The sequence below is a fragment of the Cebus imitator genome, unplaced genomic scaffold (genome assembly GCF_001604975.1).
Source record: "Cebus imitator isolate Cc_AM_T3 unplaced genomic scaffold, Cebus_imitator-1.0 Scaffold158, whole genome shotgun sequence".
In the NCBI taxonomy this organism is placed as follows: Eukaryota; Metazoa; Chordata; class Mammalia; order Primates; family Cebidae; genus Cebus; species Cebus imitator.
This window is the reverse complement of record NW_016107473.1, coordinates 4,628,899-4,642,106: the sequence shown is the minus strand read 5'-3', so window position 1 is coordinate 4,642,106 and position 13,208 is coordinate 4,628,899. Positions and strand designations below refer to the sequence as shown.

At 34.5% G+C, this 13,208-nt stretch overlaps 1 protein-coding gene across 1 annotated transcript in view; it reads left to right on the top strand.

The window, feature by feature from the left end:
• LOC108314615 (UDP-glucose:glycoprotein glucosyltransferase 2-like) overlaps window positions 1-13,208 on the top strand; it is a 68,186-nt gene that overhangs the window by 20,067 nt on the left and 34,911 nt on the right. Inside the window, exons 6-10 of the mRNA XM_017543576.2 lie at window positions 2,693-2,788; window positions 5,072-5,156; window positions 7,597-7,779; window positions 9,575-9,735; window positions 10,349-10,463. Coding sequence (XP_017399065.1) covers window positions 2,693-2,788; window positions 5,072-5,156; window positions 7,597-7,779; window positions 9,575-9,735; window positions 10,349-10,463 — 640 coding nt within the window. The remainder of the gene's footprint in view (window positions 1-2,692; window positions 2,789-5,071; window positions 5,157-7,596; window positions 7,780-9,574; window positions 9,736-10,348; window positions 10,464-13,208) is intronic.

Genomic DNA, 13,208 nt, shown 5'->3' with positions numbered 1-13,208 from the left:
AAAAAAAAAAAAAAAAAAAAAAAAAAAAGAAAAGAAAGTAGCCTAGCTAGGTGCAACTTGAAAATAATAGGGAATCTTTATGTTAGATGGAGACCTATATTAGTTTTATTGTTTAAAAAGGAACAGAGGCCAGGAGTAATGGCTCACACCTGTAATCCTAGCACTTTCAGAAGCTATGGCAGGAGGATTGCTTGAGCCCAGGAGTTCAAGAGTAGCCTGGGCAACATAGCAAGACCCCATATCTACAAAATATTTAAAAATCATCCAGTCACAGTGGCATACGTCTGTAGTTCGAGTTACTCAGAAGGCTGAGGTGGAAGGATTGCTTGAGTATGGGAGATCAAAGTTGCAGTAAGCCAAGATCATACCACTGCACTCAAGCCTGGATGACAGAGTGAGACCCTGTCTTGAACAACAAACAAACATAAGGAATATATTGGCTCAGATACCTAAAGAATCCAGAAGTGCACCTGGCATTGGCCACTGGGTGATGTGGTGTGAAAATAGTCTTTTTCCATCTCTTAGGTCTACTGTTTCTGTGTCACCTCCATTTTAAGATAGACTTTTTTTTTTTTTTTTTTTTTTTTGAGATGGAGTCTTGCTCTGTCGCCAGGCTGGAGTGCAGTGGCACAATCTCGGCTCACTGCAACCTCTGCCTCCTGAGTTCAAGTGATTCTTCTGCCTCAGCCTCCCAGCACGTGCCACCATGCCTGGCTATTTTTTGTATTTTTAGTAGAGATGGGGTTTCACCGTGTTGGCCAGGATGGTCTCGATCTCTTGACCTCGTGATCTGCCCGCCTCGGCCTCCCAAAGTGCTGGGATTACAGGCGTGAGCCTCCGTGCCTGGCCTAAGAGAGGCTTTTAAAAGTAAAAGTGTACTATCTCCGATGGAAGGAAGTTGTCTCTTTCCAAACAGTACCAGCAAAAGTTCCAAGGCTGACTCATGGCTTTAGCTATAGCTGTGTGTCCCAAACTGAACTGATTTCTGTGACTGATGACCAAGCTGGAGTCACATGCCTACTTCTAGAATTGGTGGGAAGGCCTGTCCCGCCTAAACCTCATAGAATGATATGGGAGGAAGAATGATTCCCCCTAGAATACCAGGTTGTTAGTAGAAGCGGAACAGATATTAGGTGAGCAAAAACAAAAGCTGTCTCCTGTAGATGCATATTGTAAAGAAATTTGAATGTCCATTTTACAGATTTGAACCTAATGTGAACTATGATGGCAAACCACTGATCATTTTGATCAAAGATAAGAAATAGAAATGTTAGCCAAAATAGATTTAACAACTAAAACGTATTTGATTATTCCAGTCAAAAGCACTTCCACCATTTTGGATTTTGCCCAGTTTAAGCCTCTTTTTCTATAGTTGACTCCTTGTTTGGTAAGAAAAATCATGTTGCTGTCACAGCATGTGCTTTGAACAAGTTACTGATAGAGAAAGAATCAAGTCTACTCGTTCTGGGATGATTTGGAGGGTAGGTATGTTTGACAGGGGATAATAGAATAGAATCTGAGCAATTTTAAGATTATCTGTCCAAAAGCTTCCATGAAAATTAGAAGATAGAAATAAGAATGTTTAAAGATAACTGTTCAATTATGGTATAACCACTTTCTATATAAAAAGAAAAGCAAAATAATGCTTCATTAGAAACAGTAAGTTTTTGGGACATTAACTGCTCCAGATACATAGTATTGTGCATCTTATGATGCTTTGACTTTTTTCATCATAGTTTTAGTCCCAACTTAGAATGATTATTTTTTCTTGCCATTGAATCAACTTATTTTCTTAGTTGGGGGATTATAAGACTTGAAAAATACTTCTGTCATAACAATTCATATTTGGCAAAATACCTTTAAAGATGATTGTAAGTTGTTGAACAAATTTTAGTCATTCTAAATATCTGTTTATATCTAAAATATTTTTAAATAAATGTTAAATAGGAAGAAAAAGATGGATTTATACATTTTAAATACTGCAGATAAAAGATTCATTTTTGCATATGAAATGGGCCTATACAAAAATGAAATGGATCTGGTCTAGCTCCAAAAATGTAATGAAAAAGACTACTGGGCCCAGATGAAGCTACCATGATATAAACCAGTGAGTAGACATGGCTCCCTGGTGCCTTCTTTGTCATGGAAGTCATCCAGAGTACCAAGAGGGTACTCCATACCCTGCATGGAGGAGAAAATCTGCTTGGTCAGAGGAGCTCCAAGTTGCAGGTGGTTTAAAAATATTTTAGCCTGGGGAGCCCCATCAGCAGCCCTCACACACCTACCCTGTTACTACATAAATTCTTGCTGTGCTATAGCTCCACACTTCCATATTCTGTTTCATCTTCATTATTGGCCTGTTTAAAGTTTCAGTACACTAGGTACTGCCGTGTCAGGCTGTAATTCACTCTTTGTTCTCAAAACAACCTTTGGCAACTCACAAAATTCAAAAATACCAGCCAATTAACCTAGAAACAATTACATTCCATGTTACAAATTTTTAAAAAATTTATAAAGCTTCAAATGATACTAATTGTCAATTCAATATTAATTTATTTGTAAATATACAGTATTTATACTTGAATAATTCTTTTGAAATACATTTCTGTATTTATTGCTTGTATTTAGTATTTATGCATACGAAGTTTCCTTATGTATATTTAAGAAATATCAATTACTTTTTTATTCCAAGTTTCACAGTAAGGTTGCATAAAGAAGACAAAAATGAAAAAGATGTCCTAAACATTTTTTCAGTTGCTTCAGGTCATTTATATGAACGCTTTTTAAGGTAGGTATATTTTTTAGCCTTATATTTTGAAAAAGAAATACATTTACATGGTTCAAATTTCAAAAAGAAAAAGGAATATACGCTGGAAAAAAAACCTCCCACCTCTGCTTCCTTAATACTGCATTCCTTTTCTCACAGGAAACTCATAGTATTATTTTTATATCCTGCTAAAGAGATACACACATATGTAAATATATATGTGTGCATATTTATTTATTTCAGTTTTTTAAGTTATTTTACCCAAATAGTAATAATATGCTATTTTACAGCTTGCTTTTTTTTTTTTACTTAAAATTATGAGGTAAGCATATTTAAATATGAAATTTCATGAGTTTGGCTTGATTTGGAATATTGGTTTTCTTTATATATTTTATTGCACTTTAGTTTCTGGGTTACATGTGAATAATATGCAGGATTGCTGTATAGGTACCTACGTGGCAAAGTGATTTGCTGCCTCCATCCCCCCCGTCACCTGTATCTGGCATTTCTCCCCATGTTATCCCTCCCCAACCTCCCTTCCCCCCGCTGTCCCTCCCCTCTTCCCTCCCAACAGACCCCAGTGTGTGATGCTCACCTCCCTGTGTCCATGTGTTCTCATTGTTCATTACCCACCTGTAAGCGAAAACATGCAGTGTTTTATTTTCTGTTCTTGGGTCAGCTTGCTGAGAATGATGGTTTCCAGATTCACCTATGTCCCTACAAAGGACACAAACTCATAATTTTTATGGCTGCATAGTATTCCATGATGTGTATGTGCCACATTTTCCTTGTCCAATCTATCATCGGTGGGCATTTGGGTTGGTTCCAGGTCTTTGCTATTGTAAACAGTGCTGCAGTGAACATACGTTTGCTTATGTCTTTATAATAGAACAATTTATAATCCTTTGGATATATACCCAGTAATGGGATTGCTGGGTCAAATGGAATTTCTATTTCTAGGTCCTTGAGGAATAGCCACACTGTCTTCCACAATGGTTGAACTAATTTACACTCTCACCAACAGTGTAAAAGTGTTCCTATTTCTCCACATCCTCTCCAGCATCTGTTGTCTCCAGATTTTTTAATGATCGCCATTCTAACTGGCGTGAGATGATATCTCAATGTGGTTTTAATTTTCGTTTCTCTAATTACCAGTGATGATGAGCATGTTTTCATATGTTTGTTGGCCTCATAAATGTCTTCTTTTGAAAAATGTCTGTTCATATCCTTTGCCAACTTTTGAATGGGTTTGTTTGTTTGTTTTTCCTATAAATCTGTTTTAGTTCTTTGTAGATTCTGGATATTAACTCTTTGTCAGATGGGTAGATTGCAAAAATTTTTTTCCATTCTGTTGGTTGCCGGTTCACTCTAATGATTGTTTCTTTTGCTATGCAGAAGCTCTGGAGTTTAATGAGATCCCATTTGTCTATTTTGGCTTTTGTTGCCAATGCTTTTGGTGTTTTAGTCATAAAGTCATTGCCTATGCCTATGTCCTTAATGGTTTGCCTAGGTTTCCTTCTAGGGTTTTTATGGTATTAGGCCTTATGTTTAAGTCTTTAATCTAACTGGAGTTAATTTTAGTGTAAGATGTCAGAAAGAGATCCAGCTTCTGCTTTCTGCACATGACTAGACAGCTTTCTTCAAAACTGCAAATAGATATTTTGTAAATGACAGGTAAGAGAATACATATATATGTATGTATGTGGTAAATTGTCTTTTTCCATTGAATAATAATTTGTTTTATAAAAAGGAAGGGGGTAAGAGGAGAAATACCTATTGCAAAGTACAGAAGGCTATTTTTAAACAGTTTATATAGAAAGGTCACAGAGAATGACTCAAATATTTGACTTATAGCATTGATATATTAAATTGGAACTTTAGATAAATTTGTATCCTTTCCATTCAGAGGTTTAGGTTAGCAAACCGAATTACTCATCCAGTGAATTCGTCAATATAGACAGATCATTCAGCTCTTCAGGGTTTGTAGACTTAATCACACAGTCATAGGCAACTGGGACCAGATGAAGTTACTATGATATATATGTATTCATCCTTACACATTACATACTTGATAAACCGTATTTTGGTTTATTTCTTAACATTTCATTGTGAAAACCTTCGAATTCATACCTTCAATTATTTTTAAAACTTTTAAAAATATCTGTATGACAAACCTGCATGTTCTGCACATATATCCCAGAACTAAAGTAAAATTAAAAAATTAAAATTAAACATTTCAACATTTAAAAAGTAATATGAACTGTTAATGCTAATGTATATTGGGTTTAATATTCTTTTATGCAGAATTATGATGCTTTCTGTTTTACGTAACACCAAAACACCAGTGAAGTTCTGGTTTCTAAAAAATTATCTCTCACCAACATTTAAAGTAAGTACATAGCTCTTTTTGTAGAATGGTTAATGTTTAAATAGTAGATTATTTGTGTCATTGTAAGTTAATATGACATTTCTCTTTTCAGAATGAGCTTTTGAATTGTATATTTTAAATACTATTTTTAATAAATTTTGAAAGGGTATTTAGTATTACCTAGCTTAGGAAAAATTCTGTGCATTTTTAATTTAGAGATGTTTAAAGGAGAGGACAGTAGAAGACTATATTTTTAAGTAAAATCAAAATCAGACTGACTAATAGTTTTTCAAGATAATGAATAATTAAATACAATTCGACAATTGAGAATATATACAGATTTTTAATTAAAAAATGGATTCTGTCATTTTGCAAAGATAGCAGAAGCAGTAGTAGTATCAAGAAAATACAAAGACTGTACCATAGAAAATAGTTTTATAGTACTGAAAACAAAAAAGCTCTTTCATCTGTGTAGCGTATTGATTGCTGGGCACCATGATCTGAGGCGTATTACATTCAGAAGATTTCAGGTGATCAACATCTATCACCCTTTCCTTAGCCCCACCCTCCTGCTACAAAGTATACTCTTGTTTCTTCCTATTCTCACCACAGCATAATCAAACTCCATGAAATTTAGTGACTCAACAGCAATTTGGTATCTCATTCAATAGCATTTCAAAGGAGTTTGTTTTCTAGACCAAAAGCAGTGGGAAAAGCAGAAATAAAACTAGCCAAGCATGGTTTTATTCCATAATATTTCTAGGCATCATGCCAAGTGTTTAACTGACATTCAGTCGTTTTAAAAACAATCCCATGTGATGTGAAAACCAAGATTCAAAAAGTATGTAACTAGCCTGCACAGTTGAGAAACCACCTTTAGATTCAGCAACTTGCTAGAAGGATTCATAGAATTCCAAAAAACAGCTATACTCACAGTTACAGTTTATTATAGCAAAAGGACCCAAAATCAGCGGGTAAACATAGGCATTCTCATTAGGCAGAAAATTCCAATGGTAGAGGATACCTCCTGGGAGATAGGGTGAAGGGCCATACCTTTCTCTGAGCAAGAATCATCCTTTATAACAGGCCTGAGATGAAACAGCTAATTAGAAACTAAGATTTCCACCAACAGTGTCCTCCTGTGCTCATTTGACAGTAGACAAAAAAAAAAAAAAAAAAAAAAAAAAAAAAAAAAAAAAAAAAAAAAAANAAAAAAAAAAAAAAAAAAAAAAAAAAAAAAAAAAAAAAAAAAAAAAAAAAAAAAAAAAAAAAAAAAAAAAAAAAAAAAAAAAAAAAAAAACAGGTAAAGAACCCATAAGTATAGAAAAGAAGTTATGTTATTTTCCTAATTTTTAACATATTATCCTAGTAGTCAGACACTGAATAAGGGAGGATTTAATCCCACATAAACTGAGATAGAAAAATCTAAAGATTCTCTTATCAGGAAAAGATATTATTCAACAGAATAATAGTGCTATGTCTGGATTAGAAAGTCTTGTTCCACTGCATGGCCAAAAGAAATACCATATTTTAACGCATATTTGATGAAAGAAAAAAAATATTTTTTCTAATTTATCTGAATGTTTTGTTTTGTTTTGAAACCAAAATAATGACTCCTAGCAGCTGTTCTAGCCAAAATTTCAAGATTTCATTTCACAGATAAAATTGGTGCTTCTTGCATTTAAAAAAACATATTTTAAATCTACATTGTTCTTACAAAATCAGAGAAAAAAATTAAACATATAACTAGCAACTAGTTTCAAATAAGAATCTAGTGGTAAAACACAAATTCTCTATTTGCTAATTCATCTTTTCCAACTCCTTTTCTATTCTCCCTTTCAATAGTGAGTTCTTGAACTAAATTTAACCAACAGTGTATTTCATTAACTGCTTCTGCTTTAAACCGGAAATAAGCTACTTCTAATCGTATAAGATGCTGAATCAATATGAAATATTCAGGCCATAAACACTACTTTGTATTTTAGATCTTTGAATTAAATTATGATATATCTCAAACATGAAACTCCTGTATAGAATCTGTTTTATAAGTTTAGAACTTAGTTTGTGTTTTTGGTATCCGCTCTTCATCTTTACATCTCTGACCAACCAGCCTGTTGACAAATACAGGAACTATTTGATATGTAGGTGTTGCAAGATCCAGAGGCTTTATTTTAGTCAATTTTCTTAAGCCAAATAAGCTTGGTAAATAATATTAGTGCATTTATTTTTAATGACTTATTTATAATTTAAACTATTTAAATTTTATAGTTTTATTTGTACTTGTGTTTTCATATTTGTTAGCATTTTCATATATCTCATTAATAGGTATGTTGTAGTATTTCGACAACTTGCCAATTAGTTTATAACAATTTATAATACACTCTACCTTTTTAATGTTAATTTTTTTTCTCTTAAAACCACTTTCCCTTAAACATACTGTTTGATTTGTGTGTGTTTTTAGGAAGTAATTCCTCACATGGCTAAGGAATATGGATTCCAGTATGAACTAGTTCAATATAGGTGGCCCCGCTGGCTTCATCAACAGACTGAAAAACAAAGGATTATTTGGGGTTACAAAATTCTTTTTCTTGATGTTCTTTTCCCACTAGCAGTGGACAAAATCATTTTTGTTGATGCTGACCAGGTAATAAAATTAACTAGTTTTTAGTAATACTCAAACATTTTTTATGCTTCTATCTTAATATAGGAAATTAATTCATGTTGGTCATGTTTATTATCTTCATTATTGTGCTTAAGATGAGATTGTGATATATAAGCAAAGTGCCTTTAAAAACAAAAAGTGAGAATTCTAGGGGAAAATTGAAGGTATTGTAAGAAGTACCATTTATCATTTCGGACATAGAGGTTTTCTCTCAAGTAGTAGTTTTTTAAGTTTGAGAATTAAAAGTAAAATGCTTACATTAGTCATAATAAGAGTAGTTAAATAAGTTCCTGTGAATATGAGCTGATATTTGGAATTTCTTGTTGCTAGAAGAGTTAGCAGTTACATGTAACTCTCATTCTTCCGCCTGCAACAGCATCCTTTCCCATTCAACCAATAACCAAATTCTCATCACTCTACCATTTAAGGAAAAGAGCATTTTAAATTTGGCCAACTTAATGCCTCTAGTCCCAGCACTTTGGGAGGCCAAGGAGGTGAAGAAAGTTTGAGCCAAGCAATTCGAGGTCACAGTGAGCTATAATCATGCCACTGCACCCCAGCCTGGGTGACAGAGTGAGACCCTATCTCTAAAAATAAAAATACAATCAAATACATTTGGCCAAAAAAACTAAGGCCCTCTGCTTTTAAAATTTATATGTCCAAAAATTATGACTTTTCCTTTTTCCCTCGCATTGCTTTTGAATCATTAGTGGGAAAACATATTTGAAAATGTACCGAATTTCTAAGAAAAACAGTAGTATGTAAATGGAAATATAAATTAAATGCATAAGTTAGAATTTATGTGAAACAAAAAGTATCTTTTTAAGTGCTATATTAGAATTTACTCATATGCTAAACTCTTGCTATTTTTCTACTCTATTCCAAATTGATAAATATGAAATATTACAATGAAAACTAAGAAAATAGGTAAGTGGAAACGATGAAGTAAGCATTTGTAAACATAGTTTTTTTTTTTTTTAAAGAGACAGGATTTCACTCTGTCATCCAGGCTGAAGTGCAGTGCCACAGTCATAGCTTACTGCAGCCTCAGACTCCTGGGTTCAAGCCATCCTCCTACCTCAGCATCCTAGTAGCTGGAACTCCAGGTGCACACCACCATGCCTAGCTAATTTTTAAAATTTTTTTGTAGAGACCAGACTGGATCTCACTATGTTGCCCAGTCTAGTCTCGAACTCCTGGCCTCAAACAATCCTCCCATCTTAGCCCCACATATAATATCTAATGTGATTCTTTCTCCTACCTTTCCTTCAATATGTACACTAATATTTTTCTAGGAGGTTTGAGTCTATTAAAAAATAAATTGATATTCTTTTATTCAAGCTATTTAGAGTAATTGAGAGATTTTTATTTATGATTTAAACTTATATTTGCAAATATACAATAATGGAGATTTGTCATTATTTTGTATTACTAATTCAAAATTAATAATACAAATTATTAATTTAAGAAACTAAGAGCTCTGCAGTATGTAATATTTAATCCCTTCCCCAAATGTCTGATACATTAAATGCCTTGTTTATAAATGACATGACAAAATTTTCTTATTGGTGAGACCACCATCTTAAAAGACTAAGAATATAAATTTTAATTTACTTTTAACCTGTAAGGACAAGAGGAATAAGTGTTAAATTCACTAAATTTATACTACATGAAAGCTCTTTGGATTTCTATAATAGGGTAATAATGATTTGAGATTCCCATTAAAAAGGTTTGTTATTTTACAGTCTTTATCAAAGACTCTATTTTAATTATTTAGATTGTAAGACATGATCTAAAAGAACTTCGAGATTTTGATCTGGATGGAGCTCCTTATGGGTATACTCCATTTTGTGATAGCCGCAGGGAAATGGATGGATATCGTTTCTGGAAAACAGGATACTGGGCATCACATCTTTTAAGAAGGAAATACCATATCAGGTAAGAAAAGTCATACCCTTACCATTTAGTAAGTAAATAATATATTCAATTACAACTTTCCATTTTCTTTAAAATTACACAATAAAACCAACCAATTACATAGTGTTTATTTCATGCCACTCTTGTAAGTCTTTACATATATTATAAAATCTTTATGACAGTCTTTTGAGATACTGTTATCTTCATTTTGTGTATGTGGAAACTTAGGCATACAGCATTTATGTAACTTGCCCGGGCTTACCCTGCTAGTGTGTAACTGAGCTAGTTAAACCCAATAATATGGCTCCTAACTACTCCAGAAGATTTAAACTTGGCTTGTCAAATAAAATTAAGATTCTTTCTTCAAAGGCTCATAGCCTTTTGTAAGGCCATGAGTTTCATGACAACTTGGAAACGCTTGGGGTGACCCCAAAAGATTATGGGTTCTACCAAAATTAAAACAAACTTAAAACCCCTTGGAAACAGTATTAGACATTAGGAGCAAATTTATAAAAGTGTTGTTATTAGATCCTAGGATATCTATAGTTAATACCATCACTGTAGTCATCCACTGGGGGAAAATAAAACTAAAGCTACATAAAAATAGGCTATCAAGAAGTATTCATTTTTGCAGTGCTTTATACGTAGTGGATCTCAAGAAGTTCAGAAGAATTGCAGCAGGTGACAGGCTCAGAAGCCAGTACCAAGCTCTCAGTCAAGATCCGAACAGTCTTTCAAACCTAGATCAGGTAAGCAAAATGTTCACAGAATAATTTTCAGTATGTATACATAGACTGCTCCAGCTCCCTGCTCATAAACTTTAAAGCCCTATTATTTTGAGCTTTTTTCTCAAGTTTTTGCCACTTATGCAATCATCTATTGGGTATCTCTGCTTATACATAATTTTTATACCTCAAGCTCAACATTTTCTAAACAGATAGTATTTTATCCTCACTTTTCCATTCTCAAACCTCTTCTTTCTACTTTATGCCCTATCTTAGTTACCCTCTGTATTAGTCTGTTCTCATGCTGCTAATAAAGACATACCCAAGATGGGGTAACTTATAAAGGGAAGAGGTTTAATTGGCTCATAGTTCTCCATGGCTGGGGAGGCCTCAGGAAACTTACAATCATAGCAGAAGGGAATGCAAACATGTCCTTCTTCACACGGTGGCAGGAGAGAGAATGAGTGCCCAGCGAAAGGGGAAGCCCCTTTTAAAACCATCAGACTCATGAGAACTCACTATCAAGAGAACAGGATGGGGGGAACCACCCCCATGAGTCAATTATCTCCACCTAGCCCCTCCTACAGCAGGTGGGGATTATGCGAATTGATCATGATGAGATTTAGGTGGAGACACAGCCAAACCATATCACCCTCTTTTTCTTACTCTCTTCCATCATTATTTAAACATGCTCAAATCTCTCTCTCTGATCTTTTTTTTTTTTTTTTTGAGACGGAGTTTCTCTCGTTACCCAGGCTGGAGTGCAATGGTGTGATCTCAGCTCACCGCAACCTCCGCTTCTTGGGTTCAGGCAATTCTCCTGCCTCAGCCTCCTGAGTAGCTGGGATTACAGGCACGCGACACCATGCCCAGCTAATTTTTTTCTATTTTTAGTAGAGACGGGGTTTCACCATGTTGACCAGGATGGTCTCTCTCTGATCTTTAAGACAAACTCCCTTTATCCAGTGCACCCCTACCCTGATATTGCCTTAACGTTTTCTTTCACCTCACTAGTACTATTTTCCTAATATCCTATCAAGTTCCTCATTATTGCACCTGAAACATTTTAGATAACTTAAGCAGAAGCAAAAGACTCTGTAGCTCATAATCCCTACTCTTTTTCCTTTTTTTTGTCATAACCGTGTAAGTTCATTCATTCATCTGATGAATACCTGCTCTGTGCTAGGTACTCTCCTATCACCTCAGACATCAAAAACAAAAACAGGATTTTTTTTTAGCTTATGATGTTTTCATTCTAGTAGGAAAATAAAATTTAAAAATAAATAATATTTAAAGATAATAAATGTTTTGGAGAAAAAAAAAACAGGAAAGCATGATAGTGAGTTCAGAATAGCGAATAGGCCTGGGGCTTGCAGGTATAAATTGAGTGGCCATATGTCCCTATGAAGATGACTTTTGAGTGCATTTTAGATGGAGGCATAAAGGCTGACAATGCAGCTGTCTTTGAGTATTCCAGGCCAAAGGGAATATCTAATACAAAGGTCCCCAGGTGGGAGTGGGCTTTCCATGTTTGAGGAATAGCAAGTCAGCATGGTTAGGGATAAAGATGAGGGGAGTAAAGTGAAAATGAAGGAAAAGAGGTAACACAGGCTCCAGATAAAGTAGAAAGCTTAGTAGTCTCTTTTTAAAAAAATCCAGTAAGTGAGAAATTATATGTCAAAATATGAATGAGTTATTCAAGACCACACTGGTAAGAAACTGATTTTTTTAAATCATTCTTGAAAATTGGGAGCTCTTCAAATATATATGTGTATACATACAAAATAGGGTCTCTTCACTATTGCCAGTTAGTAGAAAACTGACTTGGGGTCTTCAGCAAACCTCAATAACATGCAAGATTTCAATTATGAAAACCACATTTTTGGTAATTCTTAATAATTCTTAATAATTAATAATTTTACCAATGTGTTATTTATAAGGAACCCCTAGTCTTACATATGAATGAAAGTCTATGAAGTTGCCTATTATCTGCCTATGGACAACTGAAGAAAGGATTCTTTTTCAAGCTGTCCAGGAAATGTCTGAAGTGTTCTCCCAGTATTGCGTTACCACATTTTAGGGAATCTTGTCCTTACTCAAAGGTAGTTTGGCTCCCAGTCCCTCCAGCCACTTAACACTTCTCAACAAAATCAAAATATCTTTTTTCTTAGGTGAAAATGTGTAGTGAGCACTTCTTGTTTGTTTTTGTGTGCGCTCTTTGCAGCATGGATGTTTTCAACCTCTCCTTTCTTGACACTCTCTGATGGCTTCCATGTCAGACCTAACCGGTTCTTCTTCTTTGACATCTCTGGCTTTCCTGCCACAGTTTTATTGGTGAACTACTTTTCCTCTACTTTTCATTTAAATGTTGCTATTCTCTGCATCTCTGCCCTTGGCCACTTCTCATTCTTTACCATCTCTAGTAGCAATCTTACATCCAATCATGGTTTTAATTTTTATCTTTCTATTAATATTTCCCAAGTCTTTTTTTTTTCTTCTTGTCCAGGAAATCTTTTTTTTTCCCCATTTATTTATTTTATTGCATTTTAGGTTTTGGGGTACATGTGAAGAACATGCAAAATTGTTGCATACGTACACACGTGGCAGTGTGATTTGCTGCCTTCCTCCCCATCACCTACATCTGGCATTTCTCTCCTTGCTATCTCTCCCCAGCTCCCCACCCCCCACTGTCCCTCCCCTATTTCCCCCCAACTGACCCCAGTGTGTAGTGTTCCCCTCCCTGTGTCCATGTGTTCTCATTGTTCAACA